This window comes from Balaenoptera physalus (assembly GCF_965194825.1).
Source record: "Balaenoptera physalus genome assembly, chromosome: 20".
NCBI classification, from domain to species: domain Eukaryota; kingdom Metazoa; phylum Chordata; class Mammalia; order Artiodactyla; family Balaenopteridae; genus Balaenoptera; species Balaenoptera physalus.
The window spans coordinates 54,881,885-54,906,719 of NC_138901.1; the positions used below are offsets into that span (position 1 = coordinate 54,881,885).

Sequence of the window (24,835 nt, forward strand, 5' to 3'; positions counted from 1 at the left end):
TCTGTTTTCCGTCCTTTATTGAAAGGTCCCACATCCTCAGGGACCCCAGGCAAACCAGACGCCAGACAGGTCCCCCAAATATAGCAGGAGGCCTGAAAGGGGAGAGGAATGACTTATGATCCCACCACACCTCCCTGGAAACAGAAACCCACCACAGACGGACAGACAGACAGGGCCAGGAGGTGGGGAGACCTTACCTCCCTCTAGGTTCTCTCCCCTTTGCCCCCACTTGAAAAGAAAGTCAAACACCGACTACGCGGCACCCCAGCCCCCCACCCACCCTAGCAGCGTTTGTGGGACCCCCTCCCCTGCAAGGGGCAGCCCCGAGACAGCTTCCCGTCGCTCTCCTTCACTTTGGTTCGCTCCTGGCAGCTCCGTGCCCTCTTCCTCCCTCAGCCTCCGGCCCAGTTACCCCTACATCTTCTATCACCTACTCGGACCTTCTCTCTGGTCTCTAGGGCCTTCTGCCCCAGGGCTTCTGGGGAAGCAGCATCTCCTCCCAGCGAGGGGCTCCGCCAGGACCTCTCTGCCCAAGACGCGGGGCTCACACGGCCGCCCCACTCTCCTTGAGGTCAGGGGCTGAGCGCTGCCGTCTCATCCGCGGGGGCGTAGTGTATGGGGGATAGCGGGGCCCTGGGGGCCTCTGGGCTGGGTATGGTTGGGGCTGCTGGGGATAATAGTTGTGCTTTTTGGGCTGGAAGTGCTGGGGTTCGGGCTGTGCAGAACCCCCTCCCCGGGATCGGCCCCCTCCGTCCAGGGAATTCCTGCGGGGACGGTGGGACCTGCGGGGACTTGGGGGCCTGCGGGCAGGGGTGGCCGGAGAGGGGGTGAGCTCCTCGGGGGGCTGCGGAGGTGCTGGGGACTCCCCGGCCCCCGCCCCCGGCCAGGACTCGCGGTGCTGGGGGTTGCTCTTGAAGGGGAAGCGCAGCTTGCAGTCGTGAGGGGGCACGAAGCGGGCGGGGGGTCTGCGCAGCCCCCCGCCCCGGCCCCCGGAGCCCTGCAGTCCCTGCAGCCGCAGCTGCTCCTGCTTGAGCCAGCGAAGGCGCCCCCGACGGAAGGCGGGGTCCTCCTCCATCAGCCTCGACACCCGCTCCCAGCTCGACAGGGGCGGCGAAGAGGGCCGCGCGGGAGGTGCTCGGTCACTGGGGGCTTCCTGCTCCGCGACCTCAGACCCTTGGGGCTGGGCCCACGTGGCCTCGCCGGCTTCTTCATTCTCATCCTCGTGATCCTGGGAGGGAGAGGGGGTGAGAGAAGAGGGGACACGTGAGGAGAGTGGAGTCCTGAGGACGTGCAGGTTCGGGAGGACAAGCTGGAAGGCCCTGGAGCAGCTGGACGTCCAGGGGTCCTGAGAGAGAGGGGCATGGGGACGAGGAAGCTGGAGGAACTCTGGTTTAGGAGCCCGGACCCAGAGTCAGGTGGCCGACTCAGTCCGGGTCTGCCGCCTCCTAGCTGTGGGTCTGATCTCCGGCTTGTAGCCTCTGTGCCCTCAGTGTCCTCACATGTGAGATGACATCAACAGTGATAGTACCCATCACACAGGGCTGTTGTAAGACTACCTGAGAAATTCTACCATGCCTCACCTAGTGGGCACTCAGCAAATACTGCTGAATAAATGACGTGCCCTGGGGATACAGCAGTCAACAAAGAGGGAAGAAAAATACCTGCCATCATTTCAGTGGACGGACACAGTTGATAAATAAATAAGAAAAATATATAGTATGGTACATATGCTGTACTTCCATAACAAGTTAAATATAAATATATGTATTTAAGTTATTTAATGTATATTATTTACATTATATGTAAGTACCATGTTATATATTTTATATATATTTTATATAAATGTGTATATATATATATATATATTTTTTATACACATATAAAAATATATATTCACATGGAAAAGACCAGAGCAAGGAAAAGGACAGGAGGCCAGGGTGGGGGTAGATGCAGTGAAAGGACCGGAAGAGATTCACGGAGGAGTTCCCATTTTAGGGAACACCCGAAGGGACTGAGGGACGAGCTCTATGGCTCTCAGAGGGAAGGGCGTTCTGGGCAGAGGGAACAGCATGTGCAAAGGCCTTGAAGCAGGAGTGCACCCAGCAAGTTCAAGGAACAGCAAGGAAGCCCAAGGGTGTGGAGAGGGGAGGGTGAGGAGAGGGGTAAGAGCTGCATTTGGAGCCGTAAGCCTTCAACAACCATGACTGCTGTTATGACTGGCTGCCTGTCATCCCCCTTTAGAAGGCAAGCGGGAACACGGCAGAAATTCCGTCTGTTGTGAGTAACCCCAGTAGCTAGCACGATGCCTGGCACACAGTAAACACTCAACTATTTACGTGTTGGGTGAATACATGGAAAATGGGTAGGTGAGGACACTCCCACTCGCAGGGTCATTGTGAAGATTTACGCGGTGACACAGGAGAAGTGCCCAGCACAGCGGCTACCGGAGTAAAGAAAGGGTCACCCAGGAGAGGGCTGGTTCTAAGAGTGGACACCTATGGGAACACTCATTAAGCGGTAACTTAAGGACTGTACCCTTTATATCAGTGGTTCTCAAACTTCATTGTATTTCAGAACCACCCGGGGTACTTATTATAAATGCAGATTTGTCCCCAAAGATGCTGATTCAGTAGGTCTGGGGCAGAACCCAGGAATCTGCATTTTCAGTTAGTGCCCTGGTGATTGTGAGGCAGGTGATTCACAAACTATGCTGTGTTAAACTTCGATAAGATTTTTTAAAGGAAGAGGAGGAAGGAGGCTGGACTCTGAGGTGGGAGGTTCAGGTTCCTACAGGGGAGAGATGCAGGCGGTGAAAAGCCGGGCAGGGCCCGTCCTACCTGGGTCAGGGGGATGACCCTCTCCATGCGAAGCATGCGGTCCCTCAGGGCCTGCAGCTCGCGGTCCTTGCTGCTGTTCTGCAGCTTCACCTCCTGCAGGATCCCCGTCAGCTTGTCGATGTGAGCCCGGAGGTCCTCCACCTCTGCGCCACGGGCTCCCTCCTCACTGCCACCACCTCCACCTCCGCTGCCTTCCTCCTCGCCCACCGTGTCCCAGACATCCCGGGCCACGGCCCTCCAGGCATCCCCGGGCCCCTCAGGCTTGCCGTAGGTGCGGCACAGCTCCCGCATCTTGAGGGCAGCCAGGGCCTCGATCTCGGCCCGCCCGTGGCGGAAGTCGGCCAGGGCCACCTCGTAGCAGATCTCCTTCACTGCCTGCATCTTCAGGTCGGCCATGGTGGCCCAGCGGGGGTCTTTGCCCTGCAGCCGCCGTCGCTGGGGGATCTGGTACACCCTGCGGGGGGCCCTGCGCTTGCCGCTGCTGGGCAGGCCGCAGCGCTTGACGATGGTCTGGACCGTGGTGGGCGGCAGCTGCTCGCGCAAGGACGAGATGAGCCGCCAGCTCTCTTCGCAGGAGCGCTTGTCGGAGTCGTCCCCGCTGTCAGAGTCCGCATACTGGGGCCACAGAGAGGGAAGACAGACGGGGAGAGGGCTAAGGGCACCCCAGAGCCATGTGTCCCAGCGACATGGAAACACCATGGTCAGAGCGGCTCGGTGCTGGGTGCACGGCTTAACCTCTGCTCGTCTGCACAGCGGAGGTAATGACGGCACCTCCTCACAGATACGTTTTGAGGATTAACATGCTCGGAGCGTGTGGCACAGAGAAAGTGAGTATTAGCTGTAGCCGTACCAAGTATGGGTTTCGTGTGTATATATCGCTCAGGATGCGGTTAAAGATTTAAAAGTAAGTCCATTCAAAGAACAATCTTTTTTTTATTTAAATATTTATTTATTGATTTATTTGGCTGCGCCGGGTCTTAGTTGCGGCATGCGGGATCTAGTTCCCTGATCAGGGATCGAACCCAGGCCCCCTGCATTGGGAGCATGGAGTCTTAACCACTGGACCACCAGGGAAGTCCCCAAAGAACAATCTTAAGTAAATAACAACACGGGCGGTACTTGGATTTGGTAAAAATCATAAAGGTGGCACAGGATCAGCTAGAGTCCAGGAAGCCCCAGTCACCTGGGAGGAACCCTAGTTCCCTGCATGGGTCCCTCCCTGGGTCACATTTCTCTCCTGTCTCCTCCTAGATGCCACCTCTACCCCCCAGCCCCGGGCCCACTCCCCACTCTGGCCCAGGCAGTGTGACCAAAATCAGAGTCAGGCTGAAGCTCTGCCAGGCCGGCTGCTCCAGTGCCCACCAGCCCACCTCCCGCCTCTGCCTGCCCCACCACACCCCTGGCCAGCCCCTCACCAGCCGCTGCTGCTCCAACAGAAGATCAGCCTCCTCCTTTTCTTTTCGGTACTGGTTCTCCAGATCCTGCAGCCTGGGATTGGGTGAGGAGGGGAGGAGGAGCTGTGAGGCTCTGGAGCCACCTCAGTAGGGCGCCTCGCAACAGGAGGGCGCTGGGGGCTGGGCACCTGGGGGGGACGGTCAGCAGGGCCCTGGGGCGCAAGCACCCTCCCCACGCACCTCTTCTCCATCTCCAGCTTGATGTCAATGCCTTGCTGCTCCAGCAGTTCCTTCTGGGCAAAGTTCCAGTCGACGGGCTCGAAGGGCGGTCCTGGGGGCGGGGGGACCCCTCGCTCCCGCTCTAGCCGCGCCTGCTCCGGGTGGTTGAAGCGGAAAACGTGGTTCTTGCCCATCACAATCCTATTCCCTGGTGATAGGAGGATGGAGAAGTGGACTCACTCGCCCACGGCAGCACACCCCTCCCCATGCCCGAGGTGCACAGGGCCTTGCCCACAAATCCCAGGAGCCCCAACACAATCTCTTCCATCACCCCAAATCCAAGAGCGGTTGGAGCCGAGGCTCCCCTAGCTGATCCCAGGAACCGCCCTATCGCTGACAGCCAAAGGAAATCAGGAGCTTGGCATCCTCTTCCTGTTGCCCTGAGGCAGCGAGACAAACCAAAACCTGACTCCCTCTCTCTTCCCTTCCCAGTTCCGTCTTCACATGCCCACGCTGTTTCCTATTTGTTCCTGGGTCCTGCCCAGGAGTCACCCAAGAAGCTCTTCCTTGCACAGCCAGGGCCCAGGACCCTCACTGCCCCCTCCTCTACCTGACTTCAGCACCACGGGCTCAGTCACAAGCTTCCCATTGACGTAGGTTTCGGCTCCTTCACAAGGCTCCAGGGTGACCACCACTGAGGCAGGGAGAGAGGAGAGGGAGCGATCAGACCCTGGGGGAGGAGGGGTATGGTCACAGATTCCCACCCTGCATTCCCCCCAAAACACACATACACCCCCAGTCCCACCACCCAGTACCTGTCGGGGTGCCATGGCCCCTCTGGTGGCAGGCAGCACGGGAAAGGAAGAGCAGAAGGAGGGTTAGAGCCCCAGCTACAGTTCCCAGGAGCCTCTGCGGGGGCTCCCTTCTCACCCTCTGCCATCCTCCCCAGCAGCGGCTTAGCAAGCCCGGAATTCTCAGAGGGCGTGGTCTCTCAGGTCCAGCTGGTCGGCAGGCCCCGTCATTTCTGCCTTCCAGATGACCACTCCTTCCTTCCCAAACAACACTGCTACTGGCCAGGTCTGGATTCCTCCAGCAGGCTCCTAGCCCCACTTCTGTCTGATGCATCTTGCACACTGCTACCTAACGGATCTCCTTAAGCCACAGTCAGCTATCTTCAGTCAAGATCACTATCTTCACGGGAGAAGATAAAGTCAACCCGACCCAAACATCTCTCAAGGTGCTCCTTGTACAAATCACCAAGCCTGCTGCTTGCTGGGACACGAGGATGCCTGAGGCACTTCCCTGTCCTTGAGGACCAGTGCCCCGTTGTCACAGAGGGGCCCCCGCGTTCCAAAGACCCAGACTCTATGACTCCTTAGCTGAGGGACATTAAGCAAGTCACCCGATTTCTGTGAGCTATAAAATGGGATAACAAAGTCTTTCTTTACAGAGTGGCTGAAAGGCTCAAATAAAGTGATGTGGGAAATATTATTTACCTTACAAGGAACAGAGAAACCAGAATGAATGGTAACGTAAGGCAGAGACGAGCCTACAGACGCTGTAGGAGTACAAAAATAGCAAAGAGTAACTCGGCTTAGGGGCAGAGGACTGGAAATGATTATGGGAAAGTGGTAACTCCTGAGCTGATGCTCAAAGGGAAACTTGGATGAAGGGGCAGAAACGATGGAGAAGAAGATGTCAGACAGAGCTAAAGCATCACCACGTCGGTGACCAGCAATGGAAGAAGGTGGCAGAGAAGAGGATGAGGTGGCTATAAGGGTACCAGTCTATCCCCACCCTTATTTCCCACCACGCCCCAAATTCATCCATCCATTCCACAAATATATTGCACCCCTATAATATGCCAGGCACTATTTTAGGTCCTGGAAATACAGGAGAGATAAAAACCAAAATGCCTGCTCTTACAGAGATCATTTCCACTTGATAAGAAAGATGATAAACAAGTAATTGAGCAAGTAATCTAAAGTCAGGGTTGGGCGGGGATAGTTATTATGGAGGGAAATGGGGCCAGGTGAGAACCCACAGGAACCCACAGCGATCTGAACCGAGGCAGCCCAGGACTCACAGCACAGGCCCTAGAGCCTGCCATGCTGCATCCCAATCCAGTTCTGCCATCTTCTAGCTGTGTAGTCTCGGGCAAATTCCCTAACCCCTGGGAACCTCAGCTCCCTTACCTGTGAGCTGTGTGCAAAAATGCAAAGGCACAAAGTAGATGGTAAGTAATAACTATTCTTCTGTGTTCACACCTCTATCCGTGCTGCCTGCTCTTCTAGGCGTCTTTGGTCAAGTATTAAATCTTAAAGGCCCAAATGGACTAACCCTTTATAGAGCCTCCATCATTTGGGGCACAGAACCATCTGCTGCTTTCACTGTGGCGTAACCTATTCGGGCCTGTCACCTCCCCAAACACACCCTGAGCTCCCGAGGGTGGGCTGCCTCCACAGGCCTTGTGTGGTTTTGGTATCACCCCAGCACATGGCTTGAGGGAACCGCAGAACAGGAATTCGGCAATAACTCACTGGGCTGAACAGATTCAATAGCTCGCAGCCCACAGGGCCGGAAGCATGTGCTGCCACTAGGGACTTGAACGCGACCAGAACAACTGCGTTAATCCACTGACCAGAAACTGGAACTGAAGTCCACTGGGCAGGTCTTCAACCTGAGCTGCAGGCCACACGAGAGCATCTTTTCTTATTTTAAAACACACGCTGACCACGGGTGCCCTGTCTCCTGTCCCCCAGAAGCATCAGACCTGAGGCACATAGCACGGGCTCCAGGTGAGGGAGACCTCAGGTGTGACACGGCCAGCCTCCCTGCCCGACTCACTTCCCAGAGCTTGACTTCACTTGGGCACAACTGAACCCAAATCAGTCCATTAAAAAAAAAAATGACCTGGACTTCCCTGGTGGCGCAGTGGTTAAGACTCCACACTCCCAATGCAGGGGACCCGGGTTCGATCCCTGGTCCAGGAACTAGATCCCACATGCCGCAACTAAGAGTTCGCATGCCACAACTAATGAGCTGGCGAGCCACAACTAAAGGAGCCCTTGAGCCACAACTAAGAAACCAGCGAGCCGCAACTAAGGCACCCGTGAGCCGCAACTAAGGAGCCCACCTGCCACAACTAAGACCTGACGCAACCAAATAAATAAATAAATATTAAAAAAAAAAAAAAAGACTGAACCAGAACAAAACACTGACCTCAGAATATGCCCTAAGTGGTACTTAACCACGAGCATTGTTTTGTTACCTGTCAGACAGACTACTACCTACACCCTGAGGGCTTGTGATTCCTAAAAGCTTTTGCTGCTGTGGCCAAAAACAGCTAAAAATCTCTGAAAGTTTTGGAACCAGAGGGAGACATGGGTTGCCTAACTGCCTGAAATTTTTGTAGTCATAGCTACGTAGATAATCAGGTTTTCAGAGATAAATTCAGATATCCCACTGAAAAACCTACAGGTTTTCATAAAAAATGACCAGGGTGCTATTTGAGGCTAAAAAATTAAGGAAGAGGGCAGGATCTCCTCTTCCCAAAACCTCACCCTCTGAAGCCACAGTCTTCTGTTTCTGCCTTGGGGACCCTCACCACTCCCAGCTCATAATAAGAGTCTGCGCCCTGAGGGCAGGTGCAGATAGCAGGGCCCCCACTGCTGACCAGGAGTTCAAAGCCCCTCTCAGGGTGAGGACACGTCCTCTCACGCGGCGGCTACACTCCCAGCGCCCGAGCCAGGGCTCTGTATTCAGTGAGGGACCTGTCTCTCTCCTTGTCGGGTCACCCCAGTCTCGCCCCCTTAGCCATTACCTTCTCCGTCCGGCTGAGGGATGCTCCGGAACAGACAGTGTTGCTCCCGAATGAACTGCCCGGTCAGCTTGATGTCCACATCGACCTGGCCGACCCTGGGGACCCAACAGCCAACATGTTCTGAGCATGTGCCAGTCATACATACACCAAGCCCCTTCTGAACACAGGTTCAACCAACTCAGTAAGCCGAGTATAATTATTCCCATTTCACACATGAGGAAACTGAGGCTCAGAGAGGTAACTTGCCCAAGGTCATGCAGCCCGGCAGTGGTGAAGCTGGGATGTGAGCCCAGATCTGCCTGGCTCCAAAGCCCACATCCTCACTGTTATACAGCAAAGGGGGAAGGGAACCTGGAGTGGGGTGGGTGCCCTCAGCCTGGGTTCCTGCATCCTTCCCGTGATGATCACCAAGGACAGCTGAACAGCCTGTGCCGGGAGAGGAAGGAGCACCTTCACCCCTTTAACTCCAGGAGGTGACCTTGGAGGCGCTGAGCCCCAGGGGTTCATTAGCATTAGCCAGTGAAGTTACCTGTCACGTGGGCACTGCCCTCAACAGCATGGGGCCAGGGTTATGTTTCCCTTCTCTCTCCCACCCCAAGGGAAGGTCCCACTAAGCGATGCCCAGGCAGTGGTGCTGGGGGCCAAGAACGCAGCAGTCCAAGCTCCCACCCACTCTCTGCCCCAGTAGATCAGGACCTATCCCTGCCAGCGCTGGGTTGGTTTGGTCCCAGGAGGGGTGTCACCCACACCAAAGCGGTGGGTGGAGGCAGGCTCAGCAAGTTCTCAGGAAGCCTGGAGCTAACAGGGCTGCAGTGGAGCTGTCCTGAGACCTGGGGCGTCCCCAGGAGATCACTAGAGAAGGGAGTCGCCAGCGTGGCCCTCCCTCTGCAACCACACCCTAAAAGGAGAGGCTGCCCCAGGGGCCCCCCGAGCAAACGCTACCTGGTGACACCATCTTTGATGTGGTAGAGCAGACATTCAGACATCAGGGGGTCTTCGTTCAGGTTCACCAGGTGTGGAGTCTGGTGGGGAGGGGGCGGCAGTCAGGGGAGAGCCGCCAGGGGTGCAGCCAAGAGGGAGGGAAGGCGCTTCGCAGACATCCCTGCAGGCTCCCCGCTGCGCCCCTCCCCCTCCCTCGGAGGGTGAGCTCTCCCACCTCCTGCTCCCACTTACCCCAATGCTTTTGGGGCAGCCTGACCCACCCTCTCCTCGCACACAAGATGCCCTCACCCTTCTAGCCCCTCCCCAGGCCCCATTTCTTCAGAGGCACCTGGACACACCAGTCTCCCTGACCCGAAACCTTAGAAGCTACCTGCCCTCTCTCTGCTTTCCCTGTACTCCCTCTGGCCCCAGGGCTCATCACTTCTTCCCTCAAAATGTATCTTGCCACTTCGGGAGGGTACGAGAGGGGACTGCTCAGACCTCTCCAGCCCACGCACCGCATGCTCGCCTGACCTGAGTCTGCTTTTAATGCCGGTACTCCTGGGCCTCCTCCACGGCAGGGCCCCAGCCCACTTATCCAAGCCCCTTTCCGGGGCCCCCTCTCCCCTTCTGTGCTCGCACCCAGTGTACTCTGAGCACTCACTCCAAAAAGCCGGGCTCAACCCTGCCCATCCTCTCGCCTGGAACAGCCTCCCTCCTGGTCCCACCCCCATCCCCACCTGTCAAAATCATTCACTTCCCGTCCCTCACGGTGCGTCTCAAATGCCACTTCTTCCACAGAGCTTTCCCAAGCCTTCCACCCGAACACAAGATCCCCTGCCTCTGTTCTGCAAGGATATACCGTGGCCTTTCTATGTGCAAGACCCCACTGAGGTGCCCGGCAGGACACAGAGATGAGTCACACCCAGAGGCTGCTGCCCCCCCGTCGGTCAGGAAATCAGAGTCAACTTGGGGAGATAAGACTTGGCGTGGAAACACCATTGCAGGTGAGAGACACATGCCTCATAACAAGACTTCCTGAACTTTTCACGCCCTCACTTAGCTCATTCATTCAATCATTCATTCATCCCACTGTATCCTGGGAGGGGCTCATACACAAAAATGAATAAAATGAAGACCAATGGGAGCTCATGGGGGTCAGGGGAGCTTCATGGAAAAGGCAGTGTGGGAGCTGGTCTCTGATGATGAGGAGGACGTGGACATGAAGAAGGAAGAGGGTTCCAGGTGAAAGAGGAGTCTGAACAGAGGCACGGAGGCAGGGGAGCACAGGGTGTGGGGAAGACAGTCAGCGGCCAAGGCCCCATAGTTCTCTGGGAGCCCCTGAACAGGAAGCCCAAGGCTGTGCCTACGGTGGATGCGCTGTGTATCTCTGTGTCGGCCCCTCCAACGAGACTCTGCAACACTTCCTCTTCTCCTGAGGGATGACCACGCCCCTCCCGACGCTGCAGTGTCAGGCCTGCTTGGGAATGGCAAACGTGGATGGGTCCTGGCAGCAGAAAGCGATCTATCCCTCGGGAGAGGGGACATGATTTAGGGCAGTGCTTTTCAATCTTTATTCAGCCCTGGAACCCTTTGTTCACAAGAAACCTTACCTAGAAGCCTTAGAAGCCTAACACGTCAAGCAGATAAGCAGAGAGCCGCTCAGGCCGAGGTGGGGGCAGGGGACCCATGGTCCAGTCCTGCTCCCCCCTCCCCATTCCCTGTGAAGGAAGCTCCGGGCCAGGTTTGAAAATTACTGACTTAGGAAGTCCTTAGGCCTGGTGGCGAGGTCTCAGAAAAGAAGGGGCTTTCCCTAAGGCCCTTGGCTCTCTCTGGGACAAACTGGAGCTTTTGCCCCAAGGACCCAATTCTCCACTCGACCTTTCCTAGGTTGGAGTCACCCCCACCAAACCCGTTTCTCCTGTGAGTCTGACAGCTTTCTCTCTGAAATCCACATGACTTTTAAACTTATGAGAGTGGGTTCATTCTTGCCACCTGGAGAAAATGCAGAAGTTACCTCCCCTAAGACACTTTTTTTTTTTTTTACCAATCAGATGGGCAAAGATGAAAAAGTTGAAGAGGATGAGGGAACACGGGCTCTCTTGTATGCTGCTCCTGGGAGTATAAGTGGGCATGGTTACAATCTCTGGAGGCACGCTGGCAAAAGAGATCAAAGTTTCACCTGGCTACTGGTGGACCCCAAATCTCCACTTCTAGGAATTTGTTCTACAGACAGCAGACTATTAGTAAAACTATCTTCTGTAACATTGTTTATAGTATCAAAGAATGGGAAACGACCTAAATGTCCATCAGTAAGAAGCTGGTTAAAAAAAATTATCCTACGTCTATACAATAGAATATTCTGACACTGTGGGGAAAAAAAAAAAAAACGGACAGAACTGCGATACACTGTTATGTGAAAAAGTAACATGTCAAGTATGGAACCAGCACCGTGGCAAAGAGGGGCGATGTGTGCGTGCGTACGTGGATGATTATAACACACGCCTGTATGTGCAGAGACTACCTCTAGAAGAACACATCGGGAGCCAGCAACAGGACTCGCCTCTGGGAGGGGAACCCGAGGGTGGGAAAGAAAGAGATTTCCTTTTCACCTCACTGTAAGAAGTAAACGTTCCCTGTGGGGCGTGCCACCTTTACAAGAACAACTAAGAACAAAACAAAACAAAAGCCCCTCCTGTTGGTCCCAAGCTCTAGCAGGTGGCACCCTGCACAGTGTGAACATCTCCAGGAAAGAAAAACCCATCCATCAGTCTGTCCATCCCTTTCTACCTTTCCCTAGCCCTGCAGCTGTGGCAGAAGCTCCACAGGTACCTGGCACCCCCAGGTGGCTGGCAAGCCACGCTGAGAGCCCCCTGCAGTCCCTCCTCCCAGATGTGCGCCTCTGGGGGATCCCAAAGCCCTGGGTGCCCAGCCCCGGACCTGACCCCTCAGCCCTGCCTGCCACGCTCAATCACCCACCGACAGCTCTCTCGCCCCTGGCTGTGCCTCAGGCCAGGCAAACCCCTCTCCTCTGTCTGGATCCCTGTTCAATGGTCTCTGCTTGCTCAGTCACCCAGATGCCTTGTCCGTATGAAAATCGGAGGGGTCTCCTTCCAGTAACCCACTGCCTGGAAGAGGTGTATCTCACTTAGAGCCTGATCCTATGATGCTTCGTACCACGGCTCTGACAGGCGTGGCTGGCTCCATTCCAGGGCTGGGACTGGAAGTTCCTGCTTTGCCCAAACTGGCCTCTGCATCACCGCTTCACCAGTGTGCACCGCTACAGCTGTGCTGGCCGTCGGAAGCCAACATCCACTCTGACTGGTTGGTCCCCGTGCTGTGCTGGTTGCTAAAGGTTTTGAATACCATTCCTGCCTCCAACTGAGCCTGGTCATTCCTGCCCTGCTTCTTCCCTTCCTTCCTCTCCACAAAGCCTTACTGAGCACTTACTACACAGCGGGCACGTGACAGGTGCTGGTGCGCCCCACTCGGCCGACAATACCCGACATTTGCTCGGCCCGATGTTCTCTCTGCTCCTCTCTACCACACCCCCGTCCATCTTTCAGGCTCCACTTTCCAGACCACCTTCTCCAGGAAACCAGTTTCCATACATCTCCAGGCTGCACTGACGCTTCCATCTTTAAACCTCTCGCTGGGGCTTCCCTGGTGGCGCAGTGGTTGAGAATCTGCCTGCCAGTGCAGGGGACACGGGTTCGAGCCCTGGTCTGGGAAGATCCCACATGCCGCAGAGCAACTAGGCCCGTGAGCCACAACTACTGAGCCTGCGTGTCTGAAGCCTGTGCTCCGCAACAAGAGAGGCCGCGATAATGAGAGGCCCGCGCACCGCGATGAAGAGTGGCTCCCACTTGCCGCAACTGGAGAAAGCCCTCGCACAGAAACGAAGACCCAACACAACCAAAAATAATAAATAAAATAAATAAACAGATAGTCACTCACCAATTAAAAAAAAAAAAGAATTCTGAACAGCTCAACAGTTTAAAAAAAAAAAAAACCTCTCGCTGCGTTTACAATCAACATCCTACAGGTTAGTGCTTACTCTTCCCCTATTCCTTTTACAGTCTTCTCTTCCCAAGTTATCCTTTCGAAACGTACTTTTCAGGTTTTTTGTTTTTGTTTGTTTGTTTTTGAATAGCTAACACATACACAGGTTACAAAATCCAAATGATACAAAAGAGCACACGGTGGACAAGTTGCTATCCCAACCAACCTGCAATCTCCCAGGTCCTCTCCCTTCCCCATGGAGTAACCGCCATAACCAGTTTCTTATGAATCCAGAGATACATTCTACGCATGAACTCATACACACACGTGTGTGGGCTTCTGTTTATAAATACCTAGATTCTAAGCAGCTCTTGAAATCCCCCTAAGGGCAGGGACCCTGGCATCCTGTGGTCCCTAGATGGAGGGAGAAGACAGGGATGGCCGGACAACACAGAGAGGAGGGAGCAGGAGTGGGGACAGAGATGATGGAGGGACAATTCAGAGACCTGAGATCAGAGTTAGAACTCATGACCCTGCCACCCCAACCCTCTTCTTTCAGCATCCAGAGTCTCCGAGGCCTCCTCACTCACCTTCTTCGGAGAGAAGACGCCCACGGTCCCCCCATCTTCCCGGACAGCCACCCCCATCTCAGCCAGCAACGCTTCTCTGTAGGCAAAGGAGAGGCAAATATTGGTCTTGTCATCGGTACCCATGAACCCATTCCCTGCAGGGCCTGACCTTCCCTCCCCACCCCGCTCCCTCCAGGGCTCCAGCTGTCGGCCCCATCCTCACACCTCTCCATCCTCAAGGCCTCCGTCTTACGTAGCTTCTCCTCCCAGGTCTCATTCAGCTCAGCTATAATCTTCTCTGTCTCCTGGGGGCACAAGACAGGCAGGGATCAGGACAGTCTGGGACAAGCACCTCCCAGGGGGTGCTTCCCAGCAGCCCCCAGAGCCCCACCCCTTGCCAGCTCCAGCTTCCCACCTGCAGTCTCTCCATGGCCTCCTCAGGCCCAATCTGGGGCTCAGCATTGGGGGAGAACGATGGCTCCAGCTCCCCGTTGTGTGCTGCGGGGGACGAGGGCGAAGCTGGGGCAGAGGGAGATGATACAGCTGGCAGAGCACCTCCGGGACTCCCCTCACCCACCTTCAGGCCTAGGAGGGAGAAGAAGGTAGAAGAAGGAGGCCAAGGAAAGATGGAACTGATCGGAAACAGGGAAGGTCTCACAGCGGACCAGCCTGCAAGGACTGCAGAAGACCCATGGTCCACCTCCACAAAGTAGAGAGCCCTCCTACTGCAGCCTTGACAAATGGACACCGAGTCTCTGCTTGTTCCCCTCCAGGGATGGAAAGCTCATTACTGAACAAGGCAGCCAGTTCCTTCCATCGTAGGATGACTCGTACCATCAGAAAGTTCTTAGCTGTGTTGAACTGAAATCTGCCCCATGTTACATGTAGCTCTGTTTCTAGTTCTGCCCTCTGGGATGAGAAAGACTACACTGCTTTTTCTTTTTCAAGACTACCCTTCAAATGTGCAGAGGCGAACATCGTGTCTACCTTCTCTTCCCAAGAACCCTTATTCTCCCCACCGTGCCCCTTAGCACCCCAACTTCTCAGTGGGATGGACCCCAAGATTGAATGCACAGTTACACCAGGCACAGCCAACACGGATCACAGATTCTCTAATACAGACGCCATTTCACAGTAAGGAGGCTGAGCCTTACGTTTCAGAAATTAGTCTGCTGTTGACTATTATTAAGCTTACGGTCAATTTAATTCCCAATGTTTCACAAGAACTTCTGTCAAGGCAGGTGCCCAGCAGCCTATTCTTAATGACTTACTGTTTAAACCATAAACGCATGACTTGCCATTTACTCCTGCTCCTGTCGTTTCAGTAGTTCCAGGAGCCTGTTAAGGTCCCTCTGAATCCTGCCTGCCTCTCCCCAGGAGGATCAGTCCCTCCCAGCTCTGTAACACCTAAAGGCGTGACCTGTCCCCTCTCCACATCTGCATCTAAGTCAAGGGGCACTTGCTGGGCTTTCTGGGCAGTGGTCCCTCCCTGGTCCCAGGCCTGGGCAAAGGCAAATGAGGAGGGATGAGCTGGGCCAAGGAGCCTCCCTGAGCTGCCCCTCCCGGAGTCCCACCTCCCAGGGCAGAGGCGGAGAGCCCCTGGGCCATCAGCAGTTCCCGCAGCCGGGCCACCTCCTCCTGCAGCTCCCGGATCAGCCGGGCATTAGGGTCCTCGTTGATGATGGCATTGCAGCGAATCTGCTTGGTGCGGTCGGCGTACCTGGATGAGGAGGGAGGAGCGGGACCGGTGAGGCCTAGACACGGGTGACCTTGGTCTGCTGCCCGATGCCCTCTCCCTCCCAGGTTTCATCACAGTGCAGTAGAGCTGAGGGTCAACCCTAACTCATGGGGAGGGTCCTGAGCTACCAGTCGCTGAGCTCCTGGCACTTTTCATGTCCCGCCCCACCCCTACTAGAGCCCCACCTGAGGGTGCTAAGAGTCTCCTCGTAATTGATATCCGCGGGGCTCAGGGCCGCAATCATTGCTGTGCGTGAATTCCCACCTATGAATGGAAAGGAGGGGAAAGCTTGAGCTGGGCAGGGTCCTAAGAAAAGTCAGACTGGGTCACAGGGTCAGGGGGGCCTCATTGCTCAGGCAGGGGTCCAATAAGGTCACTGTCCAAGGTAGGGTAAAGCTAAGAGTTGTGGAGCTAATCGTGAAATCTGGTGGTCAGAGGAAGTGGGGGTGAGGTCAGGGAGACATGAGACATCTGTGGGACAGTCAGAGATCAGTGGGAGGAGGGTGAAGTCAAAGGTGGGTGTGAGGTCAGAGAGCAGTCATGGGTAGCCAAGTCAGCGAGGCCCTTGGCTTGGCAGGGAGGGTGTGGCCTTGATCTCAGCATCAGGACACCTTCAAAGGATGCCCCTGGGGATCAGGGGGAGAGTCAAAGGACCACTGGAGGATTTGAGGTTCCAGGGGTGTCAACGGGACTGGTATCAAAAGGAGGCTGGCAGGACGGGTGGCAGGGTCGGCAGAGAGAGACAGAGAGGAGAAGCCCCTCACCCAGATTCTCCTTGAGCAGCCAGGTGAGCACAGAGTCCCTGTAAGGGATAAAATCCGACTTCCGCTTCTTTGATTGCTGAGGGACGGAAGGGGGAAGGGGGTTACGGTGGGCCACCCGCTTTGTCCGCTTTCCCAGAGCCCCTTCTCTTCCCACGCCCAGGTCTTACCATATCCGCAAGGGCCGAGATCACCTTCCCTAGAGTAGTCAGGGACTTATTGATGTTGGCGCCTTCCTGGCAAGAGGAACGGGGGGAATGAGGCCTTCTTCTCCCACTCCGATCCCCTTCCCCCGCTCCCCCCACAGCCAGAGCACCAGGTTATGATTTGAGACCACTGCACACAGCCCCCAACACTGCCCTGTCCGACCCTCCCAAGCGCCTCACCTTCAGGCGCATGCCCCGGGCCCCTGAGGAGTCAGCCCGCTCACTGCCAGCAAGGTCCACCAAACTGATCTTACTGACCTGGGTCAGAGGAAAGAGACAGGAGGTGACTGGGTCAGTGCGGGGCAGGCATATCAAGGGAACACCCAGCAAGGGGACTAGGCAGTTGGCAAGGGATGGAGAAAGCCAGGAGTTGGGGACGGAAGGGGGATACATAAGATGACAGTGAGGGTTTGGTTACTTGTCCGTTTCTTCATTTATTCAATCACAGATATTCACATGCCCACTGTGTGCCTTGTCCCGGCACACAGTGGGCTCCAAGACCTGCCCCAAGGAGCCTAGCTAGAAGAACAAACATGCAAAAGGAGACTATCCCACTGATCTGATAGGGGAAGCACAGGGGGCTGTGGAAGCTCAGAGGAGGCACTCAACCAAGCCTGGACAGGGAGGGAGGACGCAAGGCCCGCTGATCACATCTCTGTCTCTGTTACCAGGTGGGATGGGGTTGCAGCGGGGCGGGGCGGGGGGGGGGGGGTCCTACCTTCTCTGAGTCCAGTCCAGTGAGCTGATCGTGGCAGCGCTGTGTGAAGACAATGGTGAAGACGGCGTGGGAACGGCTGCTGGTCTCATTCATGTTGGTGGCGGCCACAGTCCTGGGGGTGGGGGGGGCGGGGGGGAAGGAATGGTCAGTGGGTCCGGCCCCTCATCTTCCTAACCCCGGCTCCCTTGCTCTCCGCCCCATCAGCCTGCCTCACCGCGCTTTATTTCCACAGTCCATGAGGTCAGCAATGTCTGCGTAAGAGGTCACAGCCAATTTAGACAGGTCCTGCACGTAGGGGCCCAGGATGGGGTGCTCTCGGACCCTCAGAGAGCCCCGACTCTTGGGGTTCAAGAGGTCTCGTACCCTCTCACAGTAGATCTCCATGTAGCTCACCTGAGTGGGAGAAGCAAATAAAAAGTAATAAAGCTGGGCTTCCCTGGTGGCGCAGTGGTTAAGAATCCGCCTGCCAATGCAGGGGACACAGGTTCGAGCCCTGGTCCGGGAAGATCCCACATGCCGCGGAGCAACTAAGCCCGTGTGCCACAACTACTGAGCCTGCGCTCTGGAGCCCACGAGCCACAACTACTGAAGCCCGCGTGCCTAGAGCCCGAGCTCCTCGACAAGAGAAGCCACCGCAACGAGAAGCCCGTGCACCACAACGAAGAATAGCTCCCGCTCGATGCAACTAGAGAAAGCCACGCTCAGCAACAAAGACCCAATACAGCCAAAGATAAATAATAAATAAATAAATTTTTAAAAAAAGTAAAAAAGCTAACAACCATACCCAATGTGAAACTTAACCCGGACTCCACTGGATACAATACAGGTGACCTACACTGAGTGTGTACTATGTGTTGCTAAGCATTTTACATGTGCAAGCTCACTGAGCCTTCCAACAACCCTAGGAGGGGACCCCTGATCATTATCATTTCAGATAAACACACTCAGGAGCCGAGAGAGAAATCGTTTGCCCAAAGCCACAGTTACTAACTGGTAAAGCCTAGAGTAGATCCCAGGCTGCCTGACTCCAGAGACTGCACTTGTCTTAATTGCTCTGCTCACCTCCTCCCTACCCAGGGGACACTGTGGCTCCCCTCCCAGGCCCCTCCCAAGACCTGGGCTTACCTCCACAGAATAGGATAGCTGAGCGCTCTGGTTCTTACTAACACGAGAGAAGAGGTCCTCACAGAGCTGGAGGGGGACACAGAGAAGCACAAAGATGCTGCTGTTCATGGCACACCTGTGGCGCCCAGCACCCAGGCCCGGCCAGGTCTCAAGTGACCCTGTTTAACCCTTACCACAGCCCCAAGGGAGGGACAGGATCGTTCCCATTTTACAGATGGGAAAGCAACCTCTGAGAGGTTCACACTTGCCCAGGGTCACAGGCTAGTATTCAGGGAGCCAAAATGCAAACCCGGAGCCTGTATGCAAGGTCACTATGCTGCAGTCAGGGAGATTATGGTCAACTCTCAGTTATCCACAACTGGCTTTTCCTACAGTAAACACCTTGACTGCGGTACACAAGCCTACATGGGAACTACACTCACAAGTAATTACGAGACAAGGTAAGACAGCAGTAAGTGGTAGAAACAAGGTTCAAACCCTGGGCGCTCTGCCGCCAAAGGTGTGGCTGTTCTCACTGAGCCTTCTTGGCCCTGATGTCCAGGTTGGAGCCAACCTCATCCCCCATCACCTTCCCTACTACTAACAACCTCAGAGAGCCAGGTCTCTGCTCCACAACGCTTAGAACCCAGCCTACTCCCCTAGGGTCAGCTGAAGATGCTTCAGCCCTGGCCACCCTGCCAGGCCCCGAGTGTACCTGGGGCACGATGCCCTGCTGCCCTGGCTCCTGCCGCCCCATCATGGTGTAGGATTTCCCAGCTCCCGTCTGCCCATAGGCAAAGATGCACACGTTGTAGCCTTCAAAGGCATGGAGCAGCATCTCTTCTCCAATATCCCGATACACCTGTTGCTGCGATGCAAACTGGGGGTCCTCGGCCTAGGTGGAAGGGGGGCAAGAAAGACAGCAGGAACCCTAGATGACTTTGTCCTTGGTATCTAGGTGCCCAAAGATCTTGTGTGCCCCCACCCCCCTCACGGTCCTAATCATCCCTGAGGATCCTATCTAGTCTCCTGCCAGCCCTAAATTATCCCAGGGATTCTGCCTCCCCCATCCTGGTCCTAGTCACAAGTTCAGGGTCCTACCCACCCCAACCCAAGGGTCCTGGTCCTCCCAACCAATTCCCTGGAGGTCCTATTTCCCAGCAATGCCCCCCTCCCCAGGACCTGAATCCCCCATCCCTCTTTGCTTAGCTCTTCCCCCAACCTAACAACCTCACCGAAGTGTGTGACCAGTAGGAGTAATCGAAAGTGAAGCTTTTGGGGGCATCCTTGCTCTGTTTGGGATTGATGATGGCTGAGAAAGCAAAGGGATGAAGGCCAAGGTCAGGTACTCCCAACCGCTGCCCACTCCCCACAAGCCCTCAGAAGCCAGGCATCCCACTCCCCACCTCTATCCTAGTTCATCTCTCCCCTTTAATACTCCCCACCCCCTCCAGCCACCCAAGCTAATTTTGGCTTCCCAGGACCCGCCCCCCTCCCGGCTGCCTCCCTGGATTGGGCAATGGAGGGCTCCAGGCCAACATTCCCCCTCCCAGGGACTGGGAGCACGGAAAGGCCAGCCTGTCCCAGCCTCCTTCCTTACAATTAGCACCTGCTCCGTGCCCAGCACAGCCCTCCTCCTGGTTCGGCCCGGCAGGACTGGCCCGTACAGTGGGCCCGGGCTGCCCTGCCTGTGCCCAGACGGGCCCGTGGGACTCACTCACAGGTGGTGCTGCCCTGCATGCTGACTACACACTTGGCATCCTGGCTGGTCTCACGGGCGTTGAAGGGCCGAACCCTCACTGCCACTTTCACCGAGGCGCCAGCCATGGCTCCAGATACTACCACCCTCCTCAGCTGGAGGACAGAGACAGAAGAGGAGGTCAGAGCTATTGGGAGGCAATGTCTGGGGGACCCAGACATTGCCTCCCAACTTCTCCCAGGAACCAGTCTCTCCACACCCCCTTCCCCGGCTACCCAGCCCCTCAAGGACCCAGTTTCTGTTTCCTTGGCCTTCCTCCCCAATGTCACTCTCCTCAGGGACTCCCGGAGGTGTTCCTGCCTCTCTCCCCAGCCTTTTCCCAGCAGGCAGGGACCTGGGATGTCACCCCAGAGTTACCTGGTGTCCTGGCCCCAGACCAGGGGGGCTGTATCAGTTCTGGCTGCCACCGGCCCTCGTAGGAGGAGCCCCATCCTACACTGGGGGCCTGGCCACGCCAGCTGGGGCTGTAGGGGAAACCCTGGTTGCGGGGGAAGAGTGGTTAGGAGGCACCCGTGGCTCCAGAGCTGTGTCTGGGGTTCCAGGATTGGAGGACAAGGGGTGGGGGTAATGTTAGGAAAGGTGCGGATGGCTGTTCCTCTGGAATGGTCGAATGCAATGTGAATCCAAGGGCAGGGACGGTGATATTTTTATTCCTCGTCACTCACAAGTGCACTGAACGTTCAGAGAGAGAAGAGAGAAAGAGGCTGGACAGAGAGCAATTCAGAGAGAGGGACACATGGGCAGAGACACTGAGGGTGGTGGGAAGCGGGGAGAGGAGAGGCAGAAAGTCCCAAACACCAAAAAAATGAGAGAGACAAGAAGACTGAGGTCATGCTACTTAGGAAATAATGGAAGAAAAAGAAGGGGACACACAAGAGGACAGCAAACACAGAAATGTTGAACAGGTAGGGGAAAAGCACAAATTGGAAGCCCAGAAGAGAAACAAGATGCGAGAAAATCCTAAACATAAGACCTGCCCTAAAATTCCCCCACAGGGTCAGCCAGGGACAAGTAGAAACCAGCTCCCACCTAGGGTCCATAACCTCCACACAGGAGGGACTGCTGATGGGCAAAGTCCAATGGCTGGAGGTACAGCCCAGAACTGGGATCCACAGGGCCTGCCTATAAGCCCCGAACCCCTTGACCAGCCCCCAGCACTTCCTCCTTAGGATCCAGGACAATGGGCAGGAGAGGGTGGGGTCATCCTGTAACCATCCTACCAACCACCAGGGTCCTCTGTTGGAGGATCCAGAATACCTGTGTTTATGGGAAGGGAGGATAGCAGTAGGGTCCCCCTGAAGAGGGAGAGAAGGGAAAGGAAGCAGGTAGGTCCCAGCTCCAGCCTGGGGCTAGTGCTATGGCATCCACTGCCCTGGGGAAAGTGCCAGGCTGGAGCCCAGGAATGTGGGTGATCCGGTGCCCACACCCTGGGAGGAGAGGCTGAGCAGCCCACACCCACGGACAACAGGGTGGGAGGGTCGTGAAGAGCGATCAGAGATGTTGAGCCCCCTTCTGTGGCCCCAAAGGGCCTCAAACCCCTGTCCTGCTGGGCCTCACCTCACCAGCCTTTCTGGCCAGGGCATGGGAGGGGTGAGAGGGCTGGTCTGTCCCAGGACAGGAAGGGAGTAGCTGAAACCACAGAGGCTGTCTCAGGAAGAACAGCCCTGACCCCCAGACCCTGACCAGGGGAGGGAAAGGACACTGATGGAGACACGCAATTGTAACGCCGTTGTGGCTAACGGGGCAGGGAATGAGGTGGCACTGCTGGTGGATGGCGGGGTAATGGACCAAGAGAGAGGTACAGGGGTCTGCTGGTGCAGCGTAATAGGTCAGTGGGGTACAGGGAGAAGCCGCGGCTGGGGCGAGGCCGAGCGACCCGAAAGGAGGCCTAGGGCCACCTGCACCTTGCTCACCCAGCAGTTTTCACACAGGCCCCCGTCCCGGCCTTTCTGGGCGGCCATGCGGACAGTGTCCTCCGGTCCAGCCAACCGACGGCCGCCCCGGGCCTGGCACCTCTCTGCGCCTCCGCGGGACAAATAGCACATGATCCCGGCTCCCGCAGCCAGCCGGCCCCCGCCGGGTGGTGAAAACCGGGACCCCGGCTCCCCGCCCCCCAGCCCGGCACATTCCTCCGCGGGCGTCCCCTCCCTCACCCCCCCTCTCCCACAGCTCTCACCTCGTCGCGGCGGGGCTCCCGGAGCGGCGGGGCAGAGTGCAAAGGGACAAACTTTCCGGGAAGCGTGAGACGGGAGCGGGGGCGATCCGGGGCCGGTTCGGGGCTGCCCCCGCCCCTCGCCGGGTCCCCGGGCGGCGGGCGGCGGACTCGCGCCCCGGGGGCGGCAGCAGTAGCGGCGCCAGCGGCCGGCGCCCGCCCGGGCAGCACGAGCTGGGGCGGGAGCGAGGGGCGGGGGATCGGCGGGCGCGCGCGCGCGGATGGGCGGGCGGGCGCGCGCCGTCCCGAGAAGGGCTAGGCAGCGACCCGGACAGCTGTTAAAGGGGCAATGTCCCCAGGACTGCGGGGCCCACCGGGCGGAGACGGGAGAACCGAGCTGCGGACACGGGAGGGCGAGCAGGACGCAGGCACTCGGGAGGGTGGCCAGCGCCCAAATAGCCGGGAAAAGTGGCGGCCGACCCCGGTAGGAGACCCAGGACCCTGACCCGCGCACGTCACCGCCGTCGGAGGCGCGCTTAGGGGGCGGACCCGCCCGCAGGGCCCCGCCCAGGAGGTGGCTCGGCGCAGGCCCCGCCCCCAGGCGCGCGGCGCCGGCCGGCTCCGCCCTCGGCTCCCGACGCCGCCTCGCTCCTCCTCTGCGCCCGGCGTATAGTTCTAGAACTCGCCGCGCAGCTGCCTCAGGTGCCGTGGCCAAGGGCAGTCGGCGGCGGCACGGCTACCCGGGCGCTGGGTCCCTGCCTGGCCCTCACGTTCGACAGGCCCCGCAGGCCCGGGTCGTCCCCTCAGGCTTCGGTGCCTTCTCAGGCCCAGGCCACCCCTGCCTACCCAGCCTGGCCCCCCGCGAGCCTCAGGCAGTCCTTCAGGCGCGGGCCCACCACCTGGGGGCCACATCGACTCCTCAGGCCCCCAATTGTGCCTTCAGGCTTAGCTGTGTCCCACGCCCCAGTCCACCTGCCAAGGGTCCCCTGAGCCCGCTAAGGCCTGGCCTTCCCTCCAGGCAGGGACCCACCCCCCAAGACCCCCAGGCTCTGGCCAACTCCTCAGACCAGCCGGACCCCTCAGGTCCTCAGCTGCCTTGTCAGGCTCAGGTTGCCCTCCCAGCCTTGGCTGCCCCCAGGCCAACTGTCCAGTCCTCTGTCTAGCTTTCTTAGGCCCATTCTCCTCATAGATCTGGGTCACCCACCTAGACCCAGTTACCTGAGGTCTGAATGCCCCTCAGCTCCCACCTGCCCTCTACTCCAGCTTCCCCTGCTCTGGCCCAAGACATCCAATTTAGATCCCATCTGCCCTTTCAGCCAGATTTTAACTACGGCATTTGCCACCTCAGCTCTAAATACTCCTCTCTCCATTCTTCACTTCGCCTAACTCCTTTCTCAGCCCATCCTTAGTTGCCTTTGGATAAATACTTATTCACCTGCAACAGTTTCCAATTTTCTGACATTTATGCTGCCTACAGTCACTCTCCTAACTCATCTAACATTCTTATCTGCCTTTTCTGCCAACCCCCCACTGGCTGTCAGGTCACCTTTGGCTGTCCCGAATTCTGGCTCTGTGTAACTGACCTCTCTGCTCACCTTCTTCACCTATAGACTTCCCCAACTGCCTCCTCCTTCCTTGTCACCAACTGACCACTCTGTCCACACTTACCTTTTATTAACCCCTCGTACCTGGTTTATTTACCAACCCTGAATTCTCTGACCCCAGCCACCAGTTCTGTACCAACTATCCCCAAATGCCTCTGCCCTATCTAGTCCCCCTGTCACCCTTTTTCGTTTCATTATCCCATGTTGCCAGTTAATTCACTCCACTGCCATCTGTAAATTTCACTTACTCTGTATGTTTGGCTTCAGAACATTTCTTTTCTTTTCTCTTTTACCACATCCACATTTCCTGTGTCTACCATCTTGAACTTGTATGTTCAGCTAGTAGAAATGTTCAGTACTTGAAATACCTTTTCAGCTCTCTTTCTTTTTTTCTGGCCCCATACATCTTCTTTCCAATCTCTAGACCTGCTACAGGTTCATTCCTACAGCCATTATATGAGTGAATGATTCATTTTCCATTATCCCCCCAGCACCAATGAGGAGACTCAGTCCAGCCGCCCAGCCCAGTCCAGTCATGCAAGCGCAGGAAGATGGAGACAACCTTATCCCTTTTGCCAAGTGAGTCCTCCCCCCCAGTGGGGAGGAGGGAAGACTGCGTGCCTGGGTTCTTCTCTAAGAGGAGTAGGAAATAAGGAACAAGAAGCTCAGTGCCTGGTCTCAGGGGATTGGTGATTTATTAATTTATTCAGCAAATTGCTTTTGAACACTACAATGTTTTAGGCACTGTATATTAGGCATTGGGAATTCAGCAATTAGAACATAGGGGTCCTGCTCATAGAGCTTAAATTCTAGGGGGAGGAGATAGAATGTGCATACAAACAAATATAATTTCAAATAGTAATAAGTACACGAGAAAAATAAAATAGACCTACAACATAATGTAAAACAGACTGTCTTGGAGACACAAGTTTATACAGGGTGATTGTGGAAGAGGAGGAGGAAGTGAGTTTGAATTGAGATCTGAAAAATGAGAAGGAGCCAGTCTGATAAGAACCAGGGAGCAAAAG

General features: G+C 56.3%; 2 protein-coding genes across 9 annotated transcripts in view; one reads left to right on the top strand and one right to left on the bottom strand.

The window, feature by feature from the left end:
* Positions 1-22,407, bottom strand: KIF1C (kinesin family member 1C). 4 transcript variants are annotated; one of them, XM_082443815.1, is made up of 24 exons: positions 22,228-22,406; positions 21,965-22,068; positions 20,409-20,529; positions 20,014-20,146; positions 19,528-19,604; positions 19,008-19,187; positions 18,314-18,379; positions 17,403-17,581; positions 17,189-17,300; positions 16,651-16,728; positions 16,435-16,500; positions 16,268-16,343; positions 15,689-15,767; positions 15,340-15,485; positions 14,181-14,350; positions 13,991-14,070; positions 13,787-13,862; positions 9,216-9,295; positions 8,274-8,368; positions 5,061-5,144; positions 4,472-4,658; positions 4,253-4,325; positions 2,838-3,452; positions 1-1,228 (listed from the first exon to the last, which is right to left on the bottom strand). In XM_082443815.1, exons 4-24 carry the CDS (start codon positions 20,117-20,119, stop codon positions 545-547), a joined length of 3,309 nt encoding a protein of 1,102 aa, XP_082299941.1. In that variant the 5' UTR covers positions 20,120-20,146; positions 20,409-20,529; positions 21,965-22,068; positions 22,228-22,406; the 3' UTR covers positions 1-544. The 4 variants fall into 4 exon arrangements, with proteins under 4 accessions (XP_082299941.1, XP_082299940.1, XP_082299942.1 ...); XM_082443814.1 differs by lacking the exon at positions 21,965-22,068; XM_082443816.1 differs by lacking the exons at positions 18,314-18,379; positions 21,965-22,068 and having other exon boundaries at positions 22,228-22,407.
* INCA1 (inhibitor of CDK, cyclin A1 interacting protein 1) overlaps positions 20,536-24,835 on the top strand; it is an 8,705-nt gene continuing 4,405 nt past the window's right edge. The window contains exons 1-2 of one of the 5 annotated variants that reach the window (XM_082443925.1): positions 20,536-20,956; positions 24,299-24,386. In XM_082443925.1, coding sequence (XP_082300051.1) covers positions 24,304-24,386 — 83 coding nt within the window. In that variant the 5' untranslated portion in view covers positions 20,536-20,956; positions 24,299-24,303. The other 4 variants (XM_082443921.1, XM_082443922.1, XM_082443923.1 and 1 more) reach the window with 4 other exon arrangements.